Source organism: Panthera uncia, assembly GCF_023721935.1.
Source record: "Panthera uncia isolate 11264 chromosome B3 unlocalized genomic scaffold, Puncia_PCG_1.0 HiC_scaffold_1, whole genome shotgun sequence".
In the NCBI taxonomy this organism is placed as follows: Eukaryota; Metazoa; Chordata; class Mammalia; order Carnivora; family Felidae; genus Panthera; species Panthera uncia.
In genome coordinates, this window is record NW_026057582.1 from 60,758,430 (window position 1) to 60,781,953 (window position 23,524).

Genomic DNA, 23,524 nt, shown 5'->3' on the forward strand with positions numbered 1-23,524 from the left:
TTTGAAATAATGATTTTCTATTTAGAATTTCAGAACATATACAGTACATGTTTATTAACCTATAACATATATGCATTTAAAAAAATTTTTTAATGTTTATTTACTTCTGAGAGAGAGAGAGAGAGAGAGAGAGAGAGAGAGAGAGAGAGACAGAGCATGAGCATGAGCATGAGCAGGGAAGGGGCAGAGACAGATGGAGACACAGAATTCAAAGCAGGCTCCAGGCTCCAATCTGTGAGCACAAAGCCTGATGCAGGGCTTGAACTCACAAGCCATGAGATCATGACCTGAGCTGAAGTCGGATGCTTAACCAACTGAGCCACCCAGGCGCCCCATATATGCATATTTTTAAAATAAGTATTACTTGGCCATCTTGAATATCTATACCCCAACAGAGGTTGAATTGTGGTTTAGGGAAGCAGAAACATCAGTTCAACACTCCAGTTCTCTGTATTTATTCATGTAAATTGGCCCAAATCATTCTTAGAGGTGGACAGGTTGTAACTCATAAAGAACTTATGCACCCATAATTCAAGACACTACAAATGACACTCAAACACATCTTTTTATTATATACTAAATTTAAAAATACAAATCTTATTAAAAATGCTTATGAAACATTGTATACATAAGTACTGTCAAATACTATTGGATTATGACATTATGTACATTTGCTAAGGTTAATTAGAAACAGAACAAAGTACATAACTTTCCTGATAACAAATTTCAGAAGTCAAATATTTTAACATTTGGCAACTGTGAAGTAGTGATCTGCACAGGAAGATGTTTGCAGAGGTAAAATAGTAAGAAAACAAACGGAATAATGCAGATATTCCTGCCCTAAGTGTTAATAAGTAGCTCTCTTCCTCATCCTCTTCAGTCTCATTGTAACAGAAATTAAAGTGCACAAGACCACCAGGAATACTTGATTTGGTTGTACCCTAACATATACTACAGCCAACTGTGCTGCCATATTGAGGGCTTCAATTCTTTGTACTGTTCCTGAGGTTTTAGAAGCTAATTTTGAATGTGGCTAAGGGAAGAGAGGTCAATACTTTCTAAATTGCACCAAGTGGCCTTAAAGTGTAGAAACACCAAAGATAAAAATATTAATTTGGGAATAGATTCAAGAAAATTATCCCTGTCTACTTTGCCCTAGGAATAAAATTAAGATAAGAACCTAGTTTTACCTCTGGAAAATGCTTACTAAAAATCTGTTTCAAAAGATCAGACATGTACAGCAAGCACCACAATACTGTCGGTTACTATTCACCACTTATATACCACATCATAAATACCAGGCACAAACACCTGCCCTCTAAAGGTTCACGAGAAATATAGGTAGAAGCATGTTATTACTTGACACTAATTTTACTAATTAACATTAAGTGTAATTTGTAAAAATAGGTCACCACCATACAATCAAGGAAGAGGAGAAGGAAAGCTGCTAGTCTACAAAAGTGCTCCCTTTAGCTTTCAGACCCAATAGCTTAATGTTGGGTAAAACAAGATTGTAAAGTAAGGCCATCAGTTCTAAATTAGCTGATGATGCCATATATACATACTCACGTATATATGTTTAAATTTCAATTCTGATTTAACACTAATGTACTAGTACAAACCATTTATAGGAAACATTTTATGAGGCTTATTTACAAACACAATGAGTGACAAAGATACAGAAAATCAAAGAAACTGCAGACAAATATAGCCACTTAGCAACATAGTTCACTAAAGATAAGACAGATTTGCATAATATTTTTAAAAAACAAAGAAAAAAGTTTAGTAAGAAACCCCTACCATATACACCTATTGGTCATTGGACCTAAAAGGCAAATAAATGTAATGATCATGATTAAGTTTTTATTACTGTCTCATTGACATATCAATATGAGGTCTACTCAGAGTACTACCTACAAATAGTCTCTCATGATTTGATGAGAATATTAAGTTATTGAATACATTTTTAACTCCCATGGCACATCACACTTGATAACACTAATAAGGTAGCTTTAGATAACACTTAAATCATGATTATGAATGTTTAATTGAATATTTTCCTTTCTGTAGCTGTGAAATGTAAAGCTTAGATTTGCTTCCATCAGGCCTCTTAAACCAAACTTCATCATGGTTAATTGTTGTAATTACAGCACTAAAAAAGGGGGGGAGAAAAGGAAGGAATGAATGAATCGCAATATGCCGCCTCCACTCATTTTAGAGTAACTAGTTATAAAACCAAAATAACTGGACTGTAAGAGTAGATTCAGGTATATAATTATCATTTACCACAATGCTGCTGCATTATCAGCAGGGCATGCTGTCAAAAACATCACATTCAGCAATCTCTTTTCTTCCCTTGATAGAATTGGTCATGTTTACTATTAGAACTATTAAATGCACATCATTCCTACTACATCCCTAGCCCCCCATCACCTCCCCAAGAAAACACAGTGGAACTAAGAACACTAAATATATAGTATTACACCTCCAGTTCAGATCAGCCCTGGCTGTAGGATATCTTTCAAATACCAAACCCTAATTCCCAGTATTTCCCAGTATCAAACCATCTGTGGTACTTGTATGGGTTCTTTTTTGACACTACTTATCCAGTATGTAGAAATAGTTTTAAAAACAGATTTGTGTTTAACCCTCTTATACTATTTCATCTCTTTTTAAATCACATTTATGCTAAGCAGTAAGGAGAATGCCTTAAAAGTAGTAAGATAAAGCAAAGAATCTAGGGGCATCACATATAACCTAGTAATTAGCTCAATGGGCTTCTCTGAGAAAAGTTACTATACACAATGCTCCTAGGATCCTAAAATTTTAAAGATGAAATTACAATTCAAGTAAAACCACATTTGGAAAATGAGTATTCTTCACTAAATACAAACACTTCATTTACCATTCATAGCTAGAAAAAGACACCTTCTTACTGTAGAAGGCTACCATTCTGAGAATTAAATCCTAAACTACTGAAGGAACAGAAACAATAATTAGCATTAATAGTTTCCAAATGAGTGACAAAACTTAGATAAACCAGGTAAAACTTAGAAGGCTATAGGGGCACCCGGCTGGCTCAGTCAGTGGAGTGTGTAACTCTTGATCTTAGGGTTGTGGGACTGAGCCCCACACTGGCTGTAGAGATTATTTAAAAAAAATAAAGTCTTAAAAAAAACAACTTAGAAGCCTATATAGATAATTATATAAACCTTACTTAAGCCAGACTGAGTTTTTTAAAAGGCAGCTTTTAGTTTTCAAGTTGTATTGTAATTACTGTTACTCTTAAGGTTTTCATGAATTTTCCATTACTTTCCTACTCTAACTGATACACATTCTTGGTGTCCAAAAAACTGTAACACCCAAAAAAAAAGTTAAGGATTAATATGCCCACCAAAAACTTGTAATGGTCTGATCTAAAGATCATAATATTAAAACCCTGACAATTCATCTATTATAATAACTAACAGACAGGACCACTTACCTGACTAAATAATTCCAACATTTCCTCTTGTGTTAATGCTTGTGCTCAAGAACTTAATATGTGACACTGGTGTATAAATATTAACACTGGTGTACATACATGCTAAACAAATCCTATGCCAAGAGAAAGGAAGGATCCATAGGCAAATAATGGTGCGTTACGAATGCACTACGGACGAGGCAAATATTTATTGACAACAATTGTAAATTTTAATACTGAGCAACACTGAAATGATAGTTTTTACCTTGTAGGACATTCATCTTTTTTATCAATACATATTGTTTGTCCACGTATATACCATTCACCATCATAATATAATCTTCCTTCTTCAGATCTAGCACTGTGCAGATGTTTTTCCAGTTTCACAGGCGCTAAAGGGATCAGTTCAAAAACTGTTACATTAATAAGACATTGTCAGAAGAACAAAAGTGCAGAACATTAAGAAGTAACACCAATCCATGCATATATGTGAAAAAAACACTAAAAATATTTCTTAGATATTAAGTCCAAATCTAATAGAAATAAGAGAATTTAATTTCTTACATTTCTTTATAGAATTCACTAAGTTTTAATATAACTACAAAATGAAGCTGTACAATGTACGATAAATCATCGGTGAACTAGACAAGTGCCAGAAGAAGGGGAAGCAGTTACATTATCAATTATGAGTGCCAATTTTAAGTAGGATTTAAGACATCATAATTCCAAGAGTAGTGTTCACTAATGAAACGAAACCACTGATGGTGGGGGGAGAGCTCTTTAGTATGTGGATGACTTAATGGCCCTGATCCAACAAGTCTCCACAGAAGAGATCCCTGCACTTAGGTTATATGACTTACGTTCTGTCTTCACTCTGTGTGGACCCAGTGTAGCCATTGCCTAATTAAAAAAAGAAGACACTGACTGAGTTTACAGACTGAAAGTATATCTGGGGGTCTATTTAATGTATACAACACTACTCAGGACCTCAAATAACTAACAGTGAAATGTAATCTTCAGCGACTCTAATAAATTGTTAATGTCTAAGACCATAAGGAATATGTATATGTAAAGAACAACCATTTCTCCTAGAGGTGTTATCAATACCTGAAATGATCTCTCTCAACTAAGAAGTTTCTGAAAACGGAAAAATTTTAAGAAAAATAAGTCTCCACCTTCAAACAAGCACAGAAAATTTTGTAATTCTTGAATGTTTAATGACAGAACACAAGACATACAATAAAGTTCAAATACCCCTTTGAATTCATTCAACAGGTATTTATTGAGTGCCTTCAGTGAGCCAGGACTGGGCTAAGGACTAGGCACAAAAAGGTTAATTATTATTTTGGGGCAACCTAAATAAATGCTTTTCTGTACTTTTGCATAAATTATTAATTACATTATTACAGGAAAAAATACAATCAAATTGCTGACATGTCTCTCAAAATATTCTTGCAATCCACTGTTACCTGTATTAGTATTAACTGCCATTAAGAGAATGTTGCAAAGTAAAGTATATTAACAGTAATATTTTGATGTAGTAGTGAAAAACCACAGAATCTTAAAAAAGTAGACTATAAGAAGATACTTGTATTCCATTGCTCTTTAATCATACCTTCCTAATTGTTGTCCAGTCTTCAAGAATATCAAGATCTTGTAGCATATAAACTATATATGGACGTGGAAAAGTCAAGGTCAATTTAGCTGTAAGAATTTCACACTTTGAATTGTATTTCCAAACTTCCGTTTTTCAGAGAATTAGAACAGTGATTTCTGGACATAATCCTTTGGCAGGCTGAATTTTAACTTCAAATTAGTCTCCAAAAAACTTAGTACCAGGATAAATATATTCCAATATTTTAGATGCTATAAACCATATTCTGTTAATTCTTTGATATCATTGATTGTAAGACATACCACCAACCTAATCACTGTATTGAGGTGGGAATGGGAAAAGGTAGTGGGGTTAGGGGAGGGCACCACAGGGAACACCAAGATCGAAAGCATATATTATTTTAATTTAAAAACATTCCGGAGCCCCTGGGTGGCTCAGTCGGTTATGCGTCAGACTTCAGTTCAGGTCATGATCTCACAGTCTTGAGTTCGAGCCCCTCATCAGGCTCTGTGCTAAGAGCTCAGAGCCTGGAGCCTGCTTCAGATTCTGTGTCTCCTCTCTCTCTGCCCCTCCCCTGCTCATGCTTGGTCTCTCTCTCTCTCTCTCTCTCAAAAATAAATAAACATTATTTTTTTTTTTTTTAGGATCTTGGGAATATTTTTTTTTTGAAATTTATTGCCAAATTGGTTTCCATACAACACCCAGTGCTCATCCCAAAAGGTGCCCTCCTCAATACCCATCACCCACCCTCCCCTCCCTCCCACCCCCCATCAACCCTCAGTTTGTTCTCAGTTTTTAAGAGTCTCTTATGTTTGGCTGTCTCCCGCTCTAACCTCTTTTTTTTTTTTTTTTAATTTTAAAGACACTCCAATTTCAGAAACATTGAAAGTGTTAAAAAATAAACATATGAATTAAACAATCATGCTATAAAGAGCAAGTTCACATCAAAGCCTTTGCGAACTACAAAGCCATATTAATGGCTCAACTTCTACTCCCTTTAGAGTAGTAAACTCCCTCCCTACCCCTCTTAATCCTAAACTATATCCTTCTGCCTTCATTCAGTTTTATAAGTCATCTTTTTCCTATTACAGAATCATGTAAATAAAGTCAGTGTATACTAATAAAAATTACAAAGATATGCACAATGCAAAACCATATGCACCAAGGCAAAAACAAATTTAGAAAAGGATATCTGAAACAACAACTGGCTTCTTTTTGTCAGGACTGAAAGGATCCTTCCTCTTTTTTCTTGACTGAAGCTCATCATTCCACAGCTCTGGCAAGTAAATAAAATTGAGTATTAGCTGATTTCTGGAGATCAAAGTGGGGGAAAAGGCTATGTAATTTCATGGTAGCAAAATTTCACTGATAGTATATATATGTGACTATGTAATTTCCTGAGCAGCTATATATTTATAAAATTTCCTCTGCCTTTATTAAAGTAAAAAATCAACTTGGCACTTAATGACTAATAACTGATGAACCACAGGTCAGGTACTTTGTTAAATATACATTACATGCATTGCCTCCTCTAATCCTCAAAGCTATCTAGTCCTATTATTTCAATTTTACAGATAAGGAGACTGATTTAGAAAAGCTAAAGTAACCGTCACTCATATTCACCCAACTAGTAGGGATAGGGGCTCATCTGACTCCACCGTGCCTACCAAGAAATAAAACTTTTAAGAGGTAAAGTAATACACACAAATGACCTGTAGGATAACCCAATATATCTTCAACCCACTGTAGAAAGCTTTTCCATAATACTCCTGAAAATACCAGTTTCTCACTGGACTGATCTAATTATTAAGAAGTTTTTCCTTTTTCTCAGACAAAAATCTACCTCCCTGTAATTTCTATCTAGTTTGTGTGTTACCAAGAAGAAAAGATTTTTATTCCTTCTTCCACCTGATCTTTCAAGATTTAGAGGGAAGAACATATGCTGTAGTTGTCTTTCAATACTATTCATACATTATAATAATATCTTTATTATTCTTACAATATACTGTTCTTACTTCTATAGTTCCTGTCACACTTTCCTTTTGTCCCTTTTCATGTGCTCCATTTTCTGTCTTTCTGAAATGTGAATTCAAATCAAAGCAACAATCACAAACCTATCAAGTTCTTTAGAAGCCTCCCCCTTTCCCCTCTTATTAGGACTTCATTTACATAACATTTATATTAGGAGACTAGGATATTATGAGACACTCCAGTAAGCCACAGGTTCAGTGTCACTTAAAGTAAATATCACACATATCACACCACATCATTCCCATTACCTGAGGTAATTATCTTTTTTTTTTTTTTTTTTTAAAGAGCATGCATTCACAAGCACACATGAGTGGGGGAGGGCCAGAGAGGAGGGAGAGAGAATTCCAAGCTGGCTCCAAGCCCAGCACAATGCTGGGCTCAGTCTCACGACTGACCGTGAGACCATGACCTAAGTTGACATCAAGAGTTGGACACTTAACCAACTGAGCCACCCAGGCGCTCCCACCTGAGGTAATATCAATGCTGTGCCTATCCTCTTCAAGCCTTCTTATCTTCTCCTCCAGTTCACTCTGGACTGTATCATATAACAAAAGCTTTTCACTCTGAAAAAAAAAAAAACAGATTATGCTTAAGTAGAAATAAAAAATCAGTCCATCTTAACTGTGAGTACTAACTTACTCTTAAAGTACTTTAACACATGATGCTTTTGTTTGCTAACTTAAAACCTTTAAAGATAAAATGCCAAATACATGAAAGAAATAAAACCAGAAAGCACAGAATCTAAATACATATTTAAACACATACAATTAAATTGTTTAAGAACATCTAAATTTATATGTGGTATGGAGATGAATGTTTATTAAAAAAACTAGTAAGCTCCCATGGCCTCTTTTAAGTATAACCAGGTCCTACCTGTCCGTATAATGGAGAACCTGTCCTATAAAGTGTGTCATTATAAAATGGGTGTTTTCTCTCTGCAACAGTAATTGGGCCTTTATTCCTCACTAATATCTCAACATATTAAAATAGACCACTGTAACACAGAGATTCAAGTATGAATTCTATAATCGTTTAAAACAATCTAATTATAGTCAAAATCGTAAAACTATACACTACATCCAAAAGACTATTTACTGGCAAATCAGACTAGAACCCAGGTCTACTAGTTCTAGCCAATTGTTCTCTTAATTATAAAACACCATATGCCTTATTTTAAAATCCATAAAAGGTACATAAGTATAACATATAGATTCGTTATATAAAAAGCTTCTGACAGATTCCCAACTCACCACATGCTTACTCTAGTAAGTATAGTAGGCTCCTGAGACATAGATACGGCGTTCTGGTAGAGACTACTGGAATACAGGTAGATAGGATTTCTTGTGAAAGGCACAAGCCACACCCACTTGGCAGCACTGCTAAGTGTGAATCATTAAGTCCTCTCTTACAGGTTTGAAATTTAGAGTCTACACATGCTTGAAGGTTCTCGTGAGTGGTAGAGAGAAGATAGCTTTTGTCAATTTGAGGCGAGCCAGGACCTAGAGAAAGCAAAGCTGAAGAAGACTAAAACTAGATCTCATATGAAAAATCTTCCAGGCTGCTCTCTAAACTCACTTCTTTTTGGTTGTTTCCTCTGCCTTTGGTAAACTGTTATGAAATATTCCGGCCTTATCTACATTGTGCTACAAGCATTGGGAAACATTATATACCAGAGAAAAATGGAGAGCAGGCCCCAGTCACAGTCAAGAGAGTGTGACAACTATAAATAGATCCAGATTCTCCAACCAAAGAGGACTCTGAATGCAGAGTGAAAGTGATAAAGATTTTAAGAATATGAAACCTTAACTGCTGCAGTCTCTTTCCTTGTTACTGATAAATTTGCTCTAGGCCAAGCAAAAATTCTAAAATGAGTCCACTAATGGACTTTCTTTATAAAAACAAAAAAACACCACCACAATGGGCCTGAAATGTTTGATGCTTTGAAGGCATCTCTAAAGATATAAGTTACAGTTTAAAAAAATGTTTTTAAACATTTTATTTTATGTTTTGAGAGACACAGAGAGACAGAGCACAAGCAGGGAAGGGGCAGAGAGGGAGACACAGAATCAGAAGCAGGCTCCAGGCTCTGAGCTGTCAGCACAGGGCCCAATGCGGGGCTGGAACCCACAAGTGCGGAGAGATCATGACCTAAGCCTAAGTCAGATGCTCAACCGACTGAGCCACCCAGGTGCCCCTAAGTTACAGTTTAAAGTGTACAAATAGAAGTGCCTTGAATCTATTCTCAGTCTTATTTCTTTGTCCTTGTCTCCCTATCCCCAAGCCCATAAGCCCTCAAAAGACTTTCCTGAATTGGAAAAGAAGTCATTGAGGAAGCAGCTAGAGGACACCTAGAAAAGAAAGGCTCATCCAAATTCCCTTGCTTTGGTGCTTGTAGAGACTTCTTTGTTCAATAGGTAATTTAGTTTATTTAAAATACTTATATATTTGTCTTCAAGGTCCCATATCCTTCCAATCTCCACACCTAACTTCCCTTTGAACGTGGACAGGAGTTAGTGACTCACTTCTAATGGATAGAACGTGGTAGAAATCTAGGTCATAAAAAACATCGTCGCTTCAGTCTTGTCTCTTGGATCACTCGCTCTGAGAGATGCCAGTCACCAGGTCATGGGGCTCTCAGGCAGTCTTTGGAAAGACCCAAATGACTAAGGCTTGCAACCAAAAACCATTAAAACCTGCCAGCCTTGTGAGTGAGTCACCTTGGAAGCAGATCCTCCAGCCCCCAGTCAAGCCTTCAGCTAACTGCTTCACTGGCTGACCTCTTTACTGCATCTTTATGGGACTCCCTAAGGCAGAACCAATCAGCTAAGCTGCTCCCAAATTCCTGGCCACAGACGCTGCAAAATAACAAATGTTTATTGTTGTTTTAAGTCACTAAGTTTTAGGGTAATTTATTATAACCAATTGGTTATATTGTATTGGATAACCAATACAAGAGGTCTCAAAAAACTTACTCCTATACACCTTGTCCCAAGAAGCCACTCTACCCAAATGAAAAGGAGAAGGAGATCTAGTGGGAATGATCTAGCGGGAAAGATCTAGCAGGAATTTCTACGGTGGTGGTGAAGACACACCCACGAAGACAGATGCTGCTGGCTTAGAAAGCATCTGAAGGAGGCTGCAGGATGGAGCAGGAGGACAGGGGATCTAGGGGTAAAGGGGATGCTCCTCATGGATTATCTGATGCATTTGATCACAGGGAAAACAGCATCAGCAGGGCTTTCATAGATCTGCTAGAGCTCTGAGAAGAATTGACAAATAAGACTAAAAGTAAATGAAGCAATTATTAATTCCAAGGCTACAAATAGAGTTGTACAAGGAGGGCAGTTTGAGCACAGTATAACTCTTGGCTCAACAAACAATATTTACAGTTACAACAAAAACAAAAACTGAGACATAACAGTGTAAGAATAGGATGAGGGAAACTATTATGGAATCTTTAGCTTTCATAACAGGACACAAATAGATAATATTTAAAACTGATACTATTTAGAATTATGAGGGCAAATTCCAGAAGCAGTAACTAAAAGAGGTAACCGCTGCTGGGACGTAGAATTTAGAGATGGGAGAGGGGGCTGCTGTGTTTCATTAGAGGCCTGTGTTTTCGGAAATATGTACATACATTACCTGCTAAAAACAAATGTTTAAAAGTATTTAAGCTGTATTAGCTAAGTATTTAGAGCTGTAGGGAAATCCTCATAAAATGCTGCCTGTAAAAAAGTTATGATACAAAATAGTATATATAGTCATACCAGTGATATGAAAATCAATTATACACACATACACGTAACAGATTTCCTCTGCTTGGTAGACTATAGTTCGTTGCATTTCCTCCTTTAGACCTATTTCTCAAGTTTTGTTAGTACTTATTAACGTTATAATCAGAAAAAAATTAAATAAATAGATAACCAAAGTCAGAGCCCTAAAGAGCCTCAATCTTCTCAAAAACTAGAATCCTGGGGCGCCTGGGTGGCTTGGTCGGTTAAGCATCCGACCTTGGCTCAAGTCATGAGCTCGCAGTCTGTGAGTTTGAGCCCCGCGTCGGGCTCTGTGCTGACAACTCAGGGCCTGGAGCCTGCTTCAGATTCTGTGTCTCCCTCTCTCTCTGCTCCTCCCCTGTTCATGCTCTGTCTCTCTCTGTCTCAAAAATAAATAAATGTTAAAAAAAAAAAATTTTTTTTTTAAAAATTAGAATCCTAACCCTGAACCCTCAGGGTCTGAGATCTTGCCACCACCTGCTGTTGATCTTAACACTCATCTCCAGCTCTGTGGGGAGGCTTAAATGAGAGAACCTAAAAAAAGCATCACCACCTGTCCCAGTGTCTGGCACACTGTAGTATTCTATAAATGTGATCTCCTTCCTTATTTTGACACAAACCATCTGCTAACTCGATTGCCTCTGTGGAGTTCTGGCATGTGCTCTGTATGTATACCCACACAAACATGTCTAATCTCTGGTCCTGGCCCCTCTTTCTACCTGCTGCTAATCAAACTTATTTTGACAATTGGCAGTGAATCTGCCTTCTTCCCACTTCCAGTGCCTCTCAGTTATTTCTATATGAGCCAAATGTAGAACTAAGAAATAAGCAAATAAAAAGCCCTGAATAACAAAGTTCAGATTTAATGGTAAATTGCATGAATGACTAGAAACATCAAAGGATTTCAATCCTGGTTCTGCTGCTAATTGTATGACCCCATGCAAATTACTTAACCTCTCTGAGCCCCATTCATAAAATCAAGATAATTCCTTTCATAAGGTGTGGTAAGGATTAAAATGAGCGTGAATATAAAATTTATAACACTCTAAGTTCCCTTCCAGCCTTTATTTCCTCTGTCTAAAATGCCCTTGAACTACTGGTGAGTATTATATAAGTAAATAGATCATTTATAATATTAATATTAAGCATTTAAAAAACAAGCCATACCTAAATTAGAAGAAATTTAGGTAAATAATTGGCATCTCTATGGAGGAGGGAAGACTTTCAAAGCTGAAAAATGATGGAAGAGAAAGAATATCAATATATTTGTCTATGTAAAAAATATTATTTGAAAATACCTTGTGGACTTTTATTTCTGACAATATAGATGAGATATTGTCAAAACAAAAACAAAAATACTCAAAACCAAACAGAACTTCCCAACATACCTAGACAGATATTCTAAATAAAATACCACAAACATCTTTTTAAAAGTATAGTTAAGCTCTTAAAAAAAGTAAGAGATATCCTCAAGGACCAAAAATAAAGAGCTAAAAACCGGCATGCTAACCTGGTTTGAAGCTATGGTTTCCTTGAGGTTATTTGCAGGTGTCAATAACCTAGAGGCATGGTTTTTAGTGGCTGTTTGGGAAAAAGATCTGGGGCCTAAGCAAAGCAGGGACACAAGAACTGGGATTCCTGCATAGCTCTGAAGGGTTATACCTTCAAGGAAAAGGCAGACTAGAAAAGATTCGCCTGAGGGAAATGCATCTGTGTCAGGCAATAAATGGAAAAGAAGTTTTTCCAGCAAATATGTCATCTTGGGCCTGACCTCTACATATCTGAGATTCAAATATAGATTACCTGCATCTTCTAGGAAATTACAAGCCAAAAAATTAAAGCAGATGTGCTATTGGCACAGCAGGATGCCTAGTTCAAACAAACTAGCAGAAATAAAAGCAGATACTATCTGAAGAACCACATCCTCTGTCCAAGGCTCACAGAATTGCTAACAATAAAGCCTGCTATAGTCCAGAATCATGAAATAAGGAAAAAAGCTGTGAAATTTGTCAGAAATTTAAAAAAACACACACACACAGCAGAAATAGACTCTGAAGAACTTCAGATAATGTTATATTAAATATAATGAAAATGAAAGAAAGGCAATACCAGAAAAGATAATATCTGAGAAACTTCCAGAATGAGTGGAAAACAAATTCTTAGATTCAGAGCACATAACAAATCCAAGTAAGGAGAGAAAAATAATCTCTGTGGAGACACACTGTAAAGGAACTGAATAACAACAATAAAAAAGGCTTAAAAGTAGCTAGTGAAAGGAAGGAAAATAAAGTTATCTAAAAATGGGACTTCTAAGCAGACTGTGGAAAGTAAAACCCTAAAAATGCTAAGAGGAAACAATTGTCATCCTACAATGTTTTATCCCCTTGAACTGTCCTTCCAGAATTATTACAAATAAACCTATTTTGGACAAATAAAAACTGAGCTTACCACTAAGGGACTCTCTGAAGAAATGTTAGGATGTTCTTCAAGAAGCAAAGAATGAATATGCAAGGAGGGGTTGCAACTCAAAAACAGTGAGCAAAAAAAACTAGTAAAGTACGCATAAACCTAAAAAGAACTACGTCAACTAAATCTAGGAGATCAAAATAATGCTTCATTTGAAAGGTAAAAAAGCAAAATGGAACTAAAGTACTGAAAACTGTAACTTGTACTTTGGCGGGAGTATCTAGAGTTAGAGAGTTCAAGTGTCCTTTAATTCAAGAGGAGGACAGAGTTATTAATATTTGATTCTAATGTAGATATGCATGGTGAAAAATTAAGCTAATCATTATAGAAATAGAAAGTATAAATGTATGATAACAAGTTTTAAAACTCAATAAATCACACACAGCCAGGAAAGGTCAGAGAATAAAAAAGGATAAAGCAGAAAAAATAAAACAGGTTGGTATTAAATATCAAAAAATCACTACAAATATAATTGGACTAAATTTACCAGTTAATAGACAGGGATTCTTAAAATAGTTTTTAAATCAACACATTAGCTCTTTATTTACAAATAACATGCCTATAATATACCATAAGAAAGTTGGAAGAAAAAAAGAATAGAATAAAATGAAGAATAAAATTTGGCCAGTAAATGCCAGGCCAAATAAAACTACAGAAGCTATTTTAATTATCAGACAAAATAGACTTTGAGGCAAAAATCATTGTTACAGAGTAAAGTGCTTTTAAAAAGGATAAAATGTTACACTTATTAAGAAATATAAAAATTCTAAAATAAACTGGTAGATATATAAACCATGAGAAATTAACATATGCCATTTACAATAGCATAAAAAAGAACAAAATACTTAGGAATAAATTAAGGAAATGAAAGACTTGTATACTGAAAACTATAAAACACTGATGAAAGAAATACAAATAAATCAAGACCTTCCTAGACTGGAAGACTTAATATTGTTTAAAAAGTCCATACTAAAGTGATTCACAAATTCAATGCAATCTCTATAAAATCTCAATGGAATTTTTTTTTACAGAAATAGAAAAAAAGACTAAAATTAATATGGAACCACACATACACACACACACACACACACACACACACACACACACACCCCAAAGAGCCAAAACAATCTGGAGAAAGAAAAAATGAGGCTTCACATGACCTAATTTCAAAATATATTACAAAGCTATGGAAATTAAAACAGTATGGTACTGGCATAAAGACAGGCATATAGACCAATGGAAAAGAGCTCAGAAATAAACCCATGAACACATGGTCACCTAATCTTCAACAAGGGTGCAAAGAATACATAATGGGGAAAGGCTAGTCTCTTCAACAAAGGTGGTGTGGAAAAAATTGGACAGCCACATGCAAAGGAATGAAATCTGACCCTTACCTTACACTATACACAAAAATAAATTCAAAACGGGTTAAAAATTTTAATGTAAAACCTGAAACTATAAAGCCCCTAGAAGAAAATATAAAGGATAAGCATCATGACACTGCTTTTAGCAATAATTTCTTGAATATGACACCAAAAGCACAGGGAACAAAAGCAGAAAGAGATAAATGGGATTATGTCAAACTAAAAAGCTTCTGCACAACAAAGGAACAATGAGAGTGGAAAGGCAACCTACCGAACAGGAGAAAACACTCAAAAATCATGTATCTGATAAAGGGTTAATAATATTAAAAACACATAAGGAACACAATTTATTTATTTTTTTAATCTTTATTTTTGAGAGAGAGAGAGATACATAGCATGCAGGGGAGGGGCAGAGAGAGTAGGAGACACAGAATCCGAAGCAGGCTCCAGGCTCCCAGCTGTCAACACAGAGACCAACACAGGGCTCGAACTCATGAACTGCAAGATTATGACCTGGGCTGAAGTCAGGACGCTTAACCAACTGAACCACCCAGGTGCCTCTAAAGAACTCAATTTAAAAATTAGGACTTGAGGGGCACCTGGGTGGCGCAGTCGGTTAAGCGTCCGACTTCAGCCAGGTCACGATCTCACGGTCCGTGAGTTCGAGCCCCGCGTCGGGCTCTGGGCTGATGGCTCGGAGCCTGGAGCCTGTTTCCGATTCTGTGTCTCCCTCTCTCTCTGTCCCTCCCCCGTTCATGCTCTGTCTCTCTCTGTCCCAAAAATAAAATAAACGTTGAAAAAAAAAAAAAAAATTTTTAAAAAAATTAGGACTTGAATAGACCTTTCTCCAAAGAAGACATACAAATGGCCAAGAAGTACATGAAAAGATGTTCAACATCACTAATCATCAGAAAAATGCAAATTAAAATCAGTGTGCTATCACTTCACACCTATTAGTATGGCTGTTACCCAAAAACCAAAAGTTAAGTGTTGGTAAGGATATGGAGAAATTGGAACCCTTGTGCACAGATGGCAGAATTATAAAATAGTGTGGTCACTATGGAAAACAGTATGGAAGTTCCCTAAAAAATTAAAAATAGAACGAAATGATCCAGCAATTCTACTTCTGAGTATACTCCCAAAAGAACTGAAATCAGGATCTCAAAGAGATTTGCACTCCCATGTTCATTTCAGCACTATTCACGATGGCCAAGATGTGGAAAACAACCTAAATGTACATTGAAGGATGAATGTGTAAAGAAAATATGATATATACATACAATGAAATATTATTCAGTCAAAAAAATTAGAACATCCAGGGATGTCTGACTCTTACCTTGGTTCAGCTCATGATCTCACAGTTCCAGAGATCAAGCCACACATCTGGCTCTGCTCTGACAGCAAAGAGCCTTCTTGGGATATTTTCTCTCTCTCTCTCTCTCTCTCCTCTCTCCTCTCTCTCTCTCTCTCTCTCTCTGCCTCTCCTCCGCTCACACTCTTTCTCTCTTTCTCAAAATAAATAAACATTTTTTAAAAATTACGAAGTCCTGCCATGTGCTACAACATGGATCAACCCCGAGGATAATATACTAAATGAAATAAGCCAGTCACATACAGACAGGTATTGCATGATACCACTTATATAAGATATACAAACTAGTCAAACACGTAGAAGCAGAGAGTAGAATGGTGGTTGCCAAAGGCTAGGGGAAAGGGGACATGGAGAGTTGCTGTTCAATGGGTATAAAGTTTCAGTTATACATCATGATTAAGTTCTAGAGGTCTGTTGTACAAAAAGTGTGCCTATAGTTAAAAATATTGTATTACACACTCGATATTTGTTAATAGGATACATCTCATATTAAGTGTTCTTAACCACAGTTAAAAAAAATTTTTTTTAAGAAGAAAAAAGAAAAAGATAAAAGAAATTCCACAGGAGATAAGTTTCAGCCGGGAGCTCTGGAATCATGAGCATTCAGTCCCCAGGACTGTACCATCCTTTTTGATCAAAGGAATCCACAACAGTGGACATGCATTGTGGGGCATCTCATTATCAGTACCTTTGGCCTCCAGATCTGAAATGGTGAATGACTTTACTACTGTGAAAAGAACAGTATGTCGATTTTCTTAGGGCATAAAGAAGAAAACTAATAATAATAAAAAAACAATAAAGGAGGTATTAACAAATCCACCATCACACGGAGAATTCTAACACACCTCCTTCAGTAACTGAAAGATGAAGCAGACAAAAAATTAGGATAAGTCCATACATAAATAAATGAACGGAAAGTGTTATGAGGAATAAGATACTCGCACAAAGTATTTCTCCCCAAAGTACTTATTAATCACAATAAGTAAAAAAAGTAAGTTTACTTAGAGAAACTTGGAAGACACCACCGAAGTCAAGTGATCAAAGTGTACATCACCAATAATGGTACATGTCAAAATTGTGTGCTACCTAATAGAATTCAGTGAAAAAAACACATCACTATTGTGATATTCTTACTGAGAGGCAAAACCCAACTCTAATCATGAAGAAAAAGCAGACCAATTCAAAACTGACATTCTATATAATAACTGGACTGAAATTTTCAAATTTGTAAAGACCATGAAAGTCAAGGAAAGACTGAAGAATTGTTCTACATGGAAGGAAACAAGACATGACAACTAAATGCAAGACAAAGACAAGTGATCCGAACTGGATCTCTTTGCTCTAAAGGGTATTGTTGGGACAACGGCTGAAACTTAAATGGGGTCTGAGGATTAGACAGTAATAATGTATCAGTGTACATTTCCTGATTTTGATGATTATAGTATCGTTATACAGGAGAGTGTCCTTCATTTGTTGTATTCAGGGGTGATGGTGCATCATGTTGCCAACTTATTGTCATCTTCATCAGAAAAGTTCTTTTGTACTTTCTTGCAACTTTTCTATAAGTATGAGGCTGTTTAAAAATATACAAAGACAAGATGTACTAAGCACCCATGGAACTGATGAATGCAATCTTAACTATATATTTCCATGGAAGAGAAAAATATGGGATATTCCTAACTCATTTTATGGATCTTGAGATCAAATCAAGGACAGTATGAGACTTAAAAATTAAGTCTCACTGATAAACATAGAAATGAAGCTTCTAAACAAAATATTAGCAAACTGAATCTGGTAATTCACAGTAAAAATAATTATTCCAGGAATCCAAGGATGGTTTAACATTAGAAAATACATTAAGAGCAAAAAACATGACTAATTCAACAGATGTAGACAAAGCCTTTAATACAATATAACAACTATCATGGTAAAAAAACAAAACAAACAAAAAAAAAAAACCTTAGAAAATAAGAAATAAAAGTAAATTTCCTTAACTTGATAAAGAGTATTTACCAAAACCCAACAGTAAATATTGGAAAACCATAAGAAGCACTCCCTTAAAATCAAGAACCCAACCACAATCTGCTTTCACTGCTTCTAGTTTATGATGTTCTATCAGTGCCACTAAGACAAAACAAGTAAGAGGAAGATCAGAATAGAAGAAACAAACTGCCATTATTAACAAATGACATTACTATCCACATGGAAAATCTAATGAGTTTGTAATTAAATTATTAGAATTAAGAAGAGAGGTAGATAAGGTTGAATATCAATATACAAAATGATTTTTTATACAGCAGCAAGAAATAAAAAGTAAATTTTTAATTTTTTTTTTTTCCTTTTTTTTTCAACGTTTATTTATTTTTGGGACAGAGAGAGACAGAGCATGAACGGGGGAGGGGCAGAGAGAGAGGGAGACACAGAATCGGAAACAGGCTCCAGGCTCCGAGCCATCAGCCCAGAGCCTGACGCGGGGCTCGAACTCACGGACCGCGAGATCGTGACCTGGCTGAAGTCGGACGCTTAACCGACTGCGCCACCCAGGCGCCCCTAAAAAGTAAATTTTTAAAAAGATGTTACTAAACAAGAACAAAAAAATTTAACAATAACAAGTATAAGAAGAGCAAGGTAAAATTATCAGTTTATTGAACTACCAAGACTTACTAGACTGAAAGCAAGGTATTATGTTACCAGTGCAGAACAGTCAAACAGACAAATGAAACAAATTTAAATGGCTATAAACAGGGGTGTCTGGGTGGCTCAGTTGGTTAAGTGTCTGACTCTTGATTTCAGCTCAGGTCATGATCTCACAGTCTGTGAGATCAAGCCCTGTGCTGGACTCTGCGCTGACAGTACGGAGCCTGCTTGGGATTCTCTCTCTCTCTTTCTCTTTCTCTATGCCACTCCTCCCCAAAATAAATAAATAAACATTAAAAAAAAAAAAAACAAACAGCTAGAAACACTCTGGCATATAAGTGGACATTTGATATAAAAAAGATGAAGAAAAAAGATGGGGGAAAAAGATGGAATTGCTGATTCCTGGTATAACAACAGAGTATGGAATAAACAGTGTCGACGTTACCTATCCATATGCAAAAACAAATTAGATGCATACTTTATACCACATGCAAAAATGAATTAGAGGTAGTCTAGCAATCTAAACGTTAAAAAGCAAAATTTCAACGTTTAAAAGCAAAATACATTTTTTTTACTTCAAAATGGGAAAGACATAGAAAGCACATATCATAAAGGAAAGATGATAAATTCAGCTACATTAAAATGTAAAACGTTTGTTCACCAAGTTATCAAAAAGAGTGAAAAGACATTCCATTGCCTGGGTAAAAATATTTGCAAAGCACATAACCAGCAAAGCATTTATATCCAGAATATATAAAGAACCTCTACAGTTGATGAGGAAAACACTAACAGCCCAACATAAAGGCAAAAGATATGAACAGGCACTTCTTAGGAAAACAAATCCAAACAGCCAGTAAACATCAAAAAGATGTTTCATCTCAGCTGTAATCAAGAAAATGAGGGATGCCTGGGTGGCTCAGTGGGTTGTCTGACTGGATCAGGTCATGTTCTCACAGTTCATCGGTTCAAGCCCTGCACAGGGCTCTGTGCTGACAGCTCAGAGCCTGGAGCCTCCTTGAGATTCTGTGTCTCCCTCTCTCTCTGTCCTTCTCTCTCTCTCTCTCTCTCTCTCTCAAAAATAAATTAAATAAATAAATAAATAAACAAATAAATAAATAAATGAATGAATAAAATGAAACACATTCCATCATTTTTTTAATCTACTCTTAATATTTTAATAATTTACAAAGATAGAATAAAATAATAAAAGATAAGAATGATGACAGAATTTGTTATCTTATTTCCACTAATGTATTTATGATCTTACCTATGTTATATGAAAAGTTATCTGCAAAATGAGCACTAGTTTTAAGCACTATCCAAAGAGACTTTCTCCATAGAGAAAAATACATCTATTTTTCCCCATAAATAGAGAATTCTGTCCTAAGATGAGGAAATAGATCTAGAGAGTCAAATTAATAATAAGCCCAACATTCCAACTGTACCACTAGATTCACACTTTTTTAGTCTAAACTTGAATATTATACTAATTACACTAATATTTTCAGCAATGCCAAATGACATGATCATGACAAAGTCTTTTTAAGGTAACAGTTGCAAAACTTCTAAAATTATCTCCCTTCATTCTTTTCTATGGTCCCTTCTTTGTGTCCTATTTACAATACAGCTTCTGCTGCACTTGTATTAAAAAAAAAATCATACAAGTGATAAACTAAAGCACAATTTAATTTTGTTTCACTTATTTTATTTACTTTACCTACCACACTCAGAAAGACTTGAAGGGTTGAAATTAGATTAAAAGTAAAAGTAAAATAACAGTACCTCACAATGCTGGCGAGAGGCTTGAATTTCACATTCATATTTGTTCTTTACAGATTCTAAGCAGAGCTCTCTATAGATTCCTGCAACCAAACACAATTACTCTGATTACGTTAGCATTAATGAGTTTCGTTAACACTTCCCTACAGGAATTCTGTCCAACTGTATTTTATAAGATGAGTCAGGAAGAAACTGACAAGTGATTCTAACTTAATCTTTAAAAATTGAAAATAAAAAGGCTCAGTTAAAATCCATATCAAAGCAGCCTAGAGAATTAAGAATTTAAGAGCGAGGAAAAATCAACACTGCAAATTTTAGTTCTTACTCCATTCTTCTAAAGAATACTCCTAAAATGTTTGATAGAGAATGAGAAAAATGAAAATAAAACTCCTTTCCTATGAAAAGTAATCTCTCAGGACTCATAATGGAAATAGTCAATAAACTCTGGTTTCATTAATCACATATTCTCCAAGTAACAAGTGGATACCATAACCAACAAAACCACTATTTTTTTTAACTATTATTTTCAGAGTCCAAACCTTCCAAAAGGATTAATGTATAAACTGATACAACAAAATGTATAAACTGATAATGATGTTTGAGTGCTCCTGACTTTTCTAGAGAATGGATGCTCAAGAGTTTCACTTCAAGCTACCTGAAAGCAATAGTATGAAACAATAGTGCAAAATAGTATAAAACGTGGCGTGCAAATACACCATCACAAAAATGGCAAACAAAGGCTCTAGATGTATACACCAAACTCAGTCCCATAGTTGACCCTAGAAATGTGATTCTTTCTTATACAGTAAAGGCATGGGACAGATATCTGGAACTGTGCCATTAGCAACACATTCGCACACACAATATTCTCTGTACAAGAGGCCACATAGTAGAAAAGTGAATAACTGATTCAAGTAATTCTTCCTAAATATCCAGTAAGTCTCACTTAGTTGTTTTTTTTTTTTTTACTATCTTCTTTTAACCTCTTTTTTTTTTCACTTTTATTTTGCAATGAATATAGACTGACAAAATGTTGCCAACTTAATATAGTACAGGTAGTTCCCTTGGACCTTTCACTCAGTTTTCCCCATGATAATATCTTACATAATTAGAGTACAATATCAAAGCCAAGACATTGACATTCATACAATCCGTACACTATTCAGATTTCACCAGCTTTGTATGCACTTAGTTACTTGAGTATGTATGGGTATAGCTTTATGCATCACTTAGTTCTTTTAGAATGTCAAAGAAAATTAAGGACTTGTTTACTTTTCAGAGTGTGGTAAGCCAACTTGTAAAAATAGCAAGTTAAGTATCATATCATCTACATATTCAATATTAAGCATTCAAGAATAAAATTTGGTTTAAGGTAGAAATGATACAAAAAGAACCTATTATGAACAATGCTTTAGGTATTACATAATAGGTACAGGAGGATCAATTAGTGTCCCCCAAAAAGAAAAAAAAATCAGCACCTCCATTAGTTAAAATTCAGTTTTAGTCCAACTATGAAAAAACATAAGTGATCTTCAAACAGATGTATCCTTTGTCATGTGTGCTAGGACACAATTCTGAGGCTGGATTCCAATAATAACAAAAGACTGAAATTTAACCATACAAGTATAGTATATTTTCATTTATTCATAGCCACAAATCAGTGACCAAACTTATCAAAATAATAAATTATCATTAAATTACAGAGTTGAAGACTAATTCCCTATTCCATAACATCCTGATCAAACGTTTTGTCGATGTTTTTATAAATAAAAAAATCCTTGTCACTCCTATAGATGAAAAGTACTAAGAGTACTAAGTTGAAACTTAATTTAGGTAACAGGAAAATTCAACTGAAATACTAACAGTTGCTCTTAATAAAAGTATCATGTCTCTAATTGTTTCACATGTGGAAGTATCGTCTCAACAACACTGCTAGCAATCTGATATCCCACAGCAGCAGAGGAAAGCAAGAGGCATTTAATAAATGATTGTGGGCTGATTGAGTGAAATGCTCTGTTCACTGTAAATATATTTGTGATTTCACTAACAAGAAACACTCACTTGACAAACACCTTTTAAATCTAGTGAAGAGTTCATATTCTACTAAATGGAAAAGATGTTTCACTTTCCTACCTGCTACCTTTGTACGAATTTGCATATTTTCTTGTAAAGTTGCCAGTGGTTCCAAATATTCTGGTGCTTTTCCAGCTATGACTTCTTGTAGTTTTGCATCCACCTGACTTAATCGTTCTTTATAAAGTCTTAACAAAGCAAAAATTAAAATATTAATTTTAAAAGCCCAACAAAGGCTAACATACCATTTTAAACATTATCTCTTCCTAATATCATTCATATTCTAATAACCTACCAAGTGTATTTTTTTCTTGATCTTAAGTGAAAAACTCAGTTACATTACTTGACTTTATGCACATAATCACAAAGTAGATTTTATATTTAGATATATCATTCTTCAATAATTAACTCAGTACAAAAAATACAACTAAGCTACTACTTTTTTGCACTCTACATGTTTGGTTTTGTTTTAACTGCAGGACAATAAATCAATTCAAGGAGAAAAGGTTATTTAAAACACTTTTAAAAGAAACAAAAGACATCGGGGCGCCTGGGTGGCTCAGTTGGTCAGGCATCTGACTTTGGCTCAGGTCATGATCTCACAGGTTCCTGAGTTTGAACCCCGCGTTGGGCTCTGTGCTGACAGCTGAGAGCCTGGAGCCTGCTTCAGATTCTGTGTCTGTCTCTCTCTCTCTCTCTCTCTCTCTCTCTCTCTCTCTCTCTCTCTCAAAAATAAACATCTAAAAAATTTTTTAAAAAACAAAGAAATCATTTTGAACACTTTAGATATAAACATTACTAGTTGTCAAAATAAAAAATTCCCTGGCTTCTCTCCACCTTTCCTGAAAAACAGTATTATAATATTCAGCCTACTTGGTTTTTAAAGAACAAAGAGGAAGTAGAGTGATGAAGGTAAAAACCAATGGCTACAGAACTTGTGTTCTGGCA

General features: G+C 35.2%; 1 protein-coding gene across 1 annotated transcript in view; it reads right to left on the minus strand.

Moving 5' to 3' along the window:
* Positions 1 to 548: 548 nt before the first annotated feature.
* The window catches only part of BRMS1L (BRMS1 like transcriptional repressor), a 30,362-nt gene continuing 7,386 nt past the window's right edge, over positions 549 to 23,524 (minus strand). The window contains exons 3-10 of the mRNA XM_049612881.1: positions 22,637 to 22,764; positions 20,507 to 20,586; positions 7,576 to 7,672; positions 6,271 to 6,354; positions 5,079 to 5,143; positions 4,324 to 4,363; positions 3,729 to 3,855; positions 549 to 2,152 (exon numbers count right to left, since the gene is read on the minus strand). Coding sequence (XP_049468838.1) covers positions 2,035 to 2,152; positions 3,729 to 3,855; positions 4,324 to 4,363; positions 5,079 to 5,143; positions 6,271 to 6,354; positions 7,576 to 7,672; positions 20,507 to 20,586; positions 22,637 to 22,764 — 739 coding nt within the window. The 3' untranslated portion in view covers positions 549 to 2,034. The remainder of the gene's footprint in view (positions 2,153 to 3,728; positions 3,856 to 4,323; positions 4,364 to 5,078; positions 5,144 to 6,270; positions 6,355 to 7,575; positions 7,673 to 20,506; positions 20,587 to 22,636; positions 22,765 to 23,524) is intronic.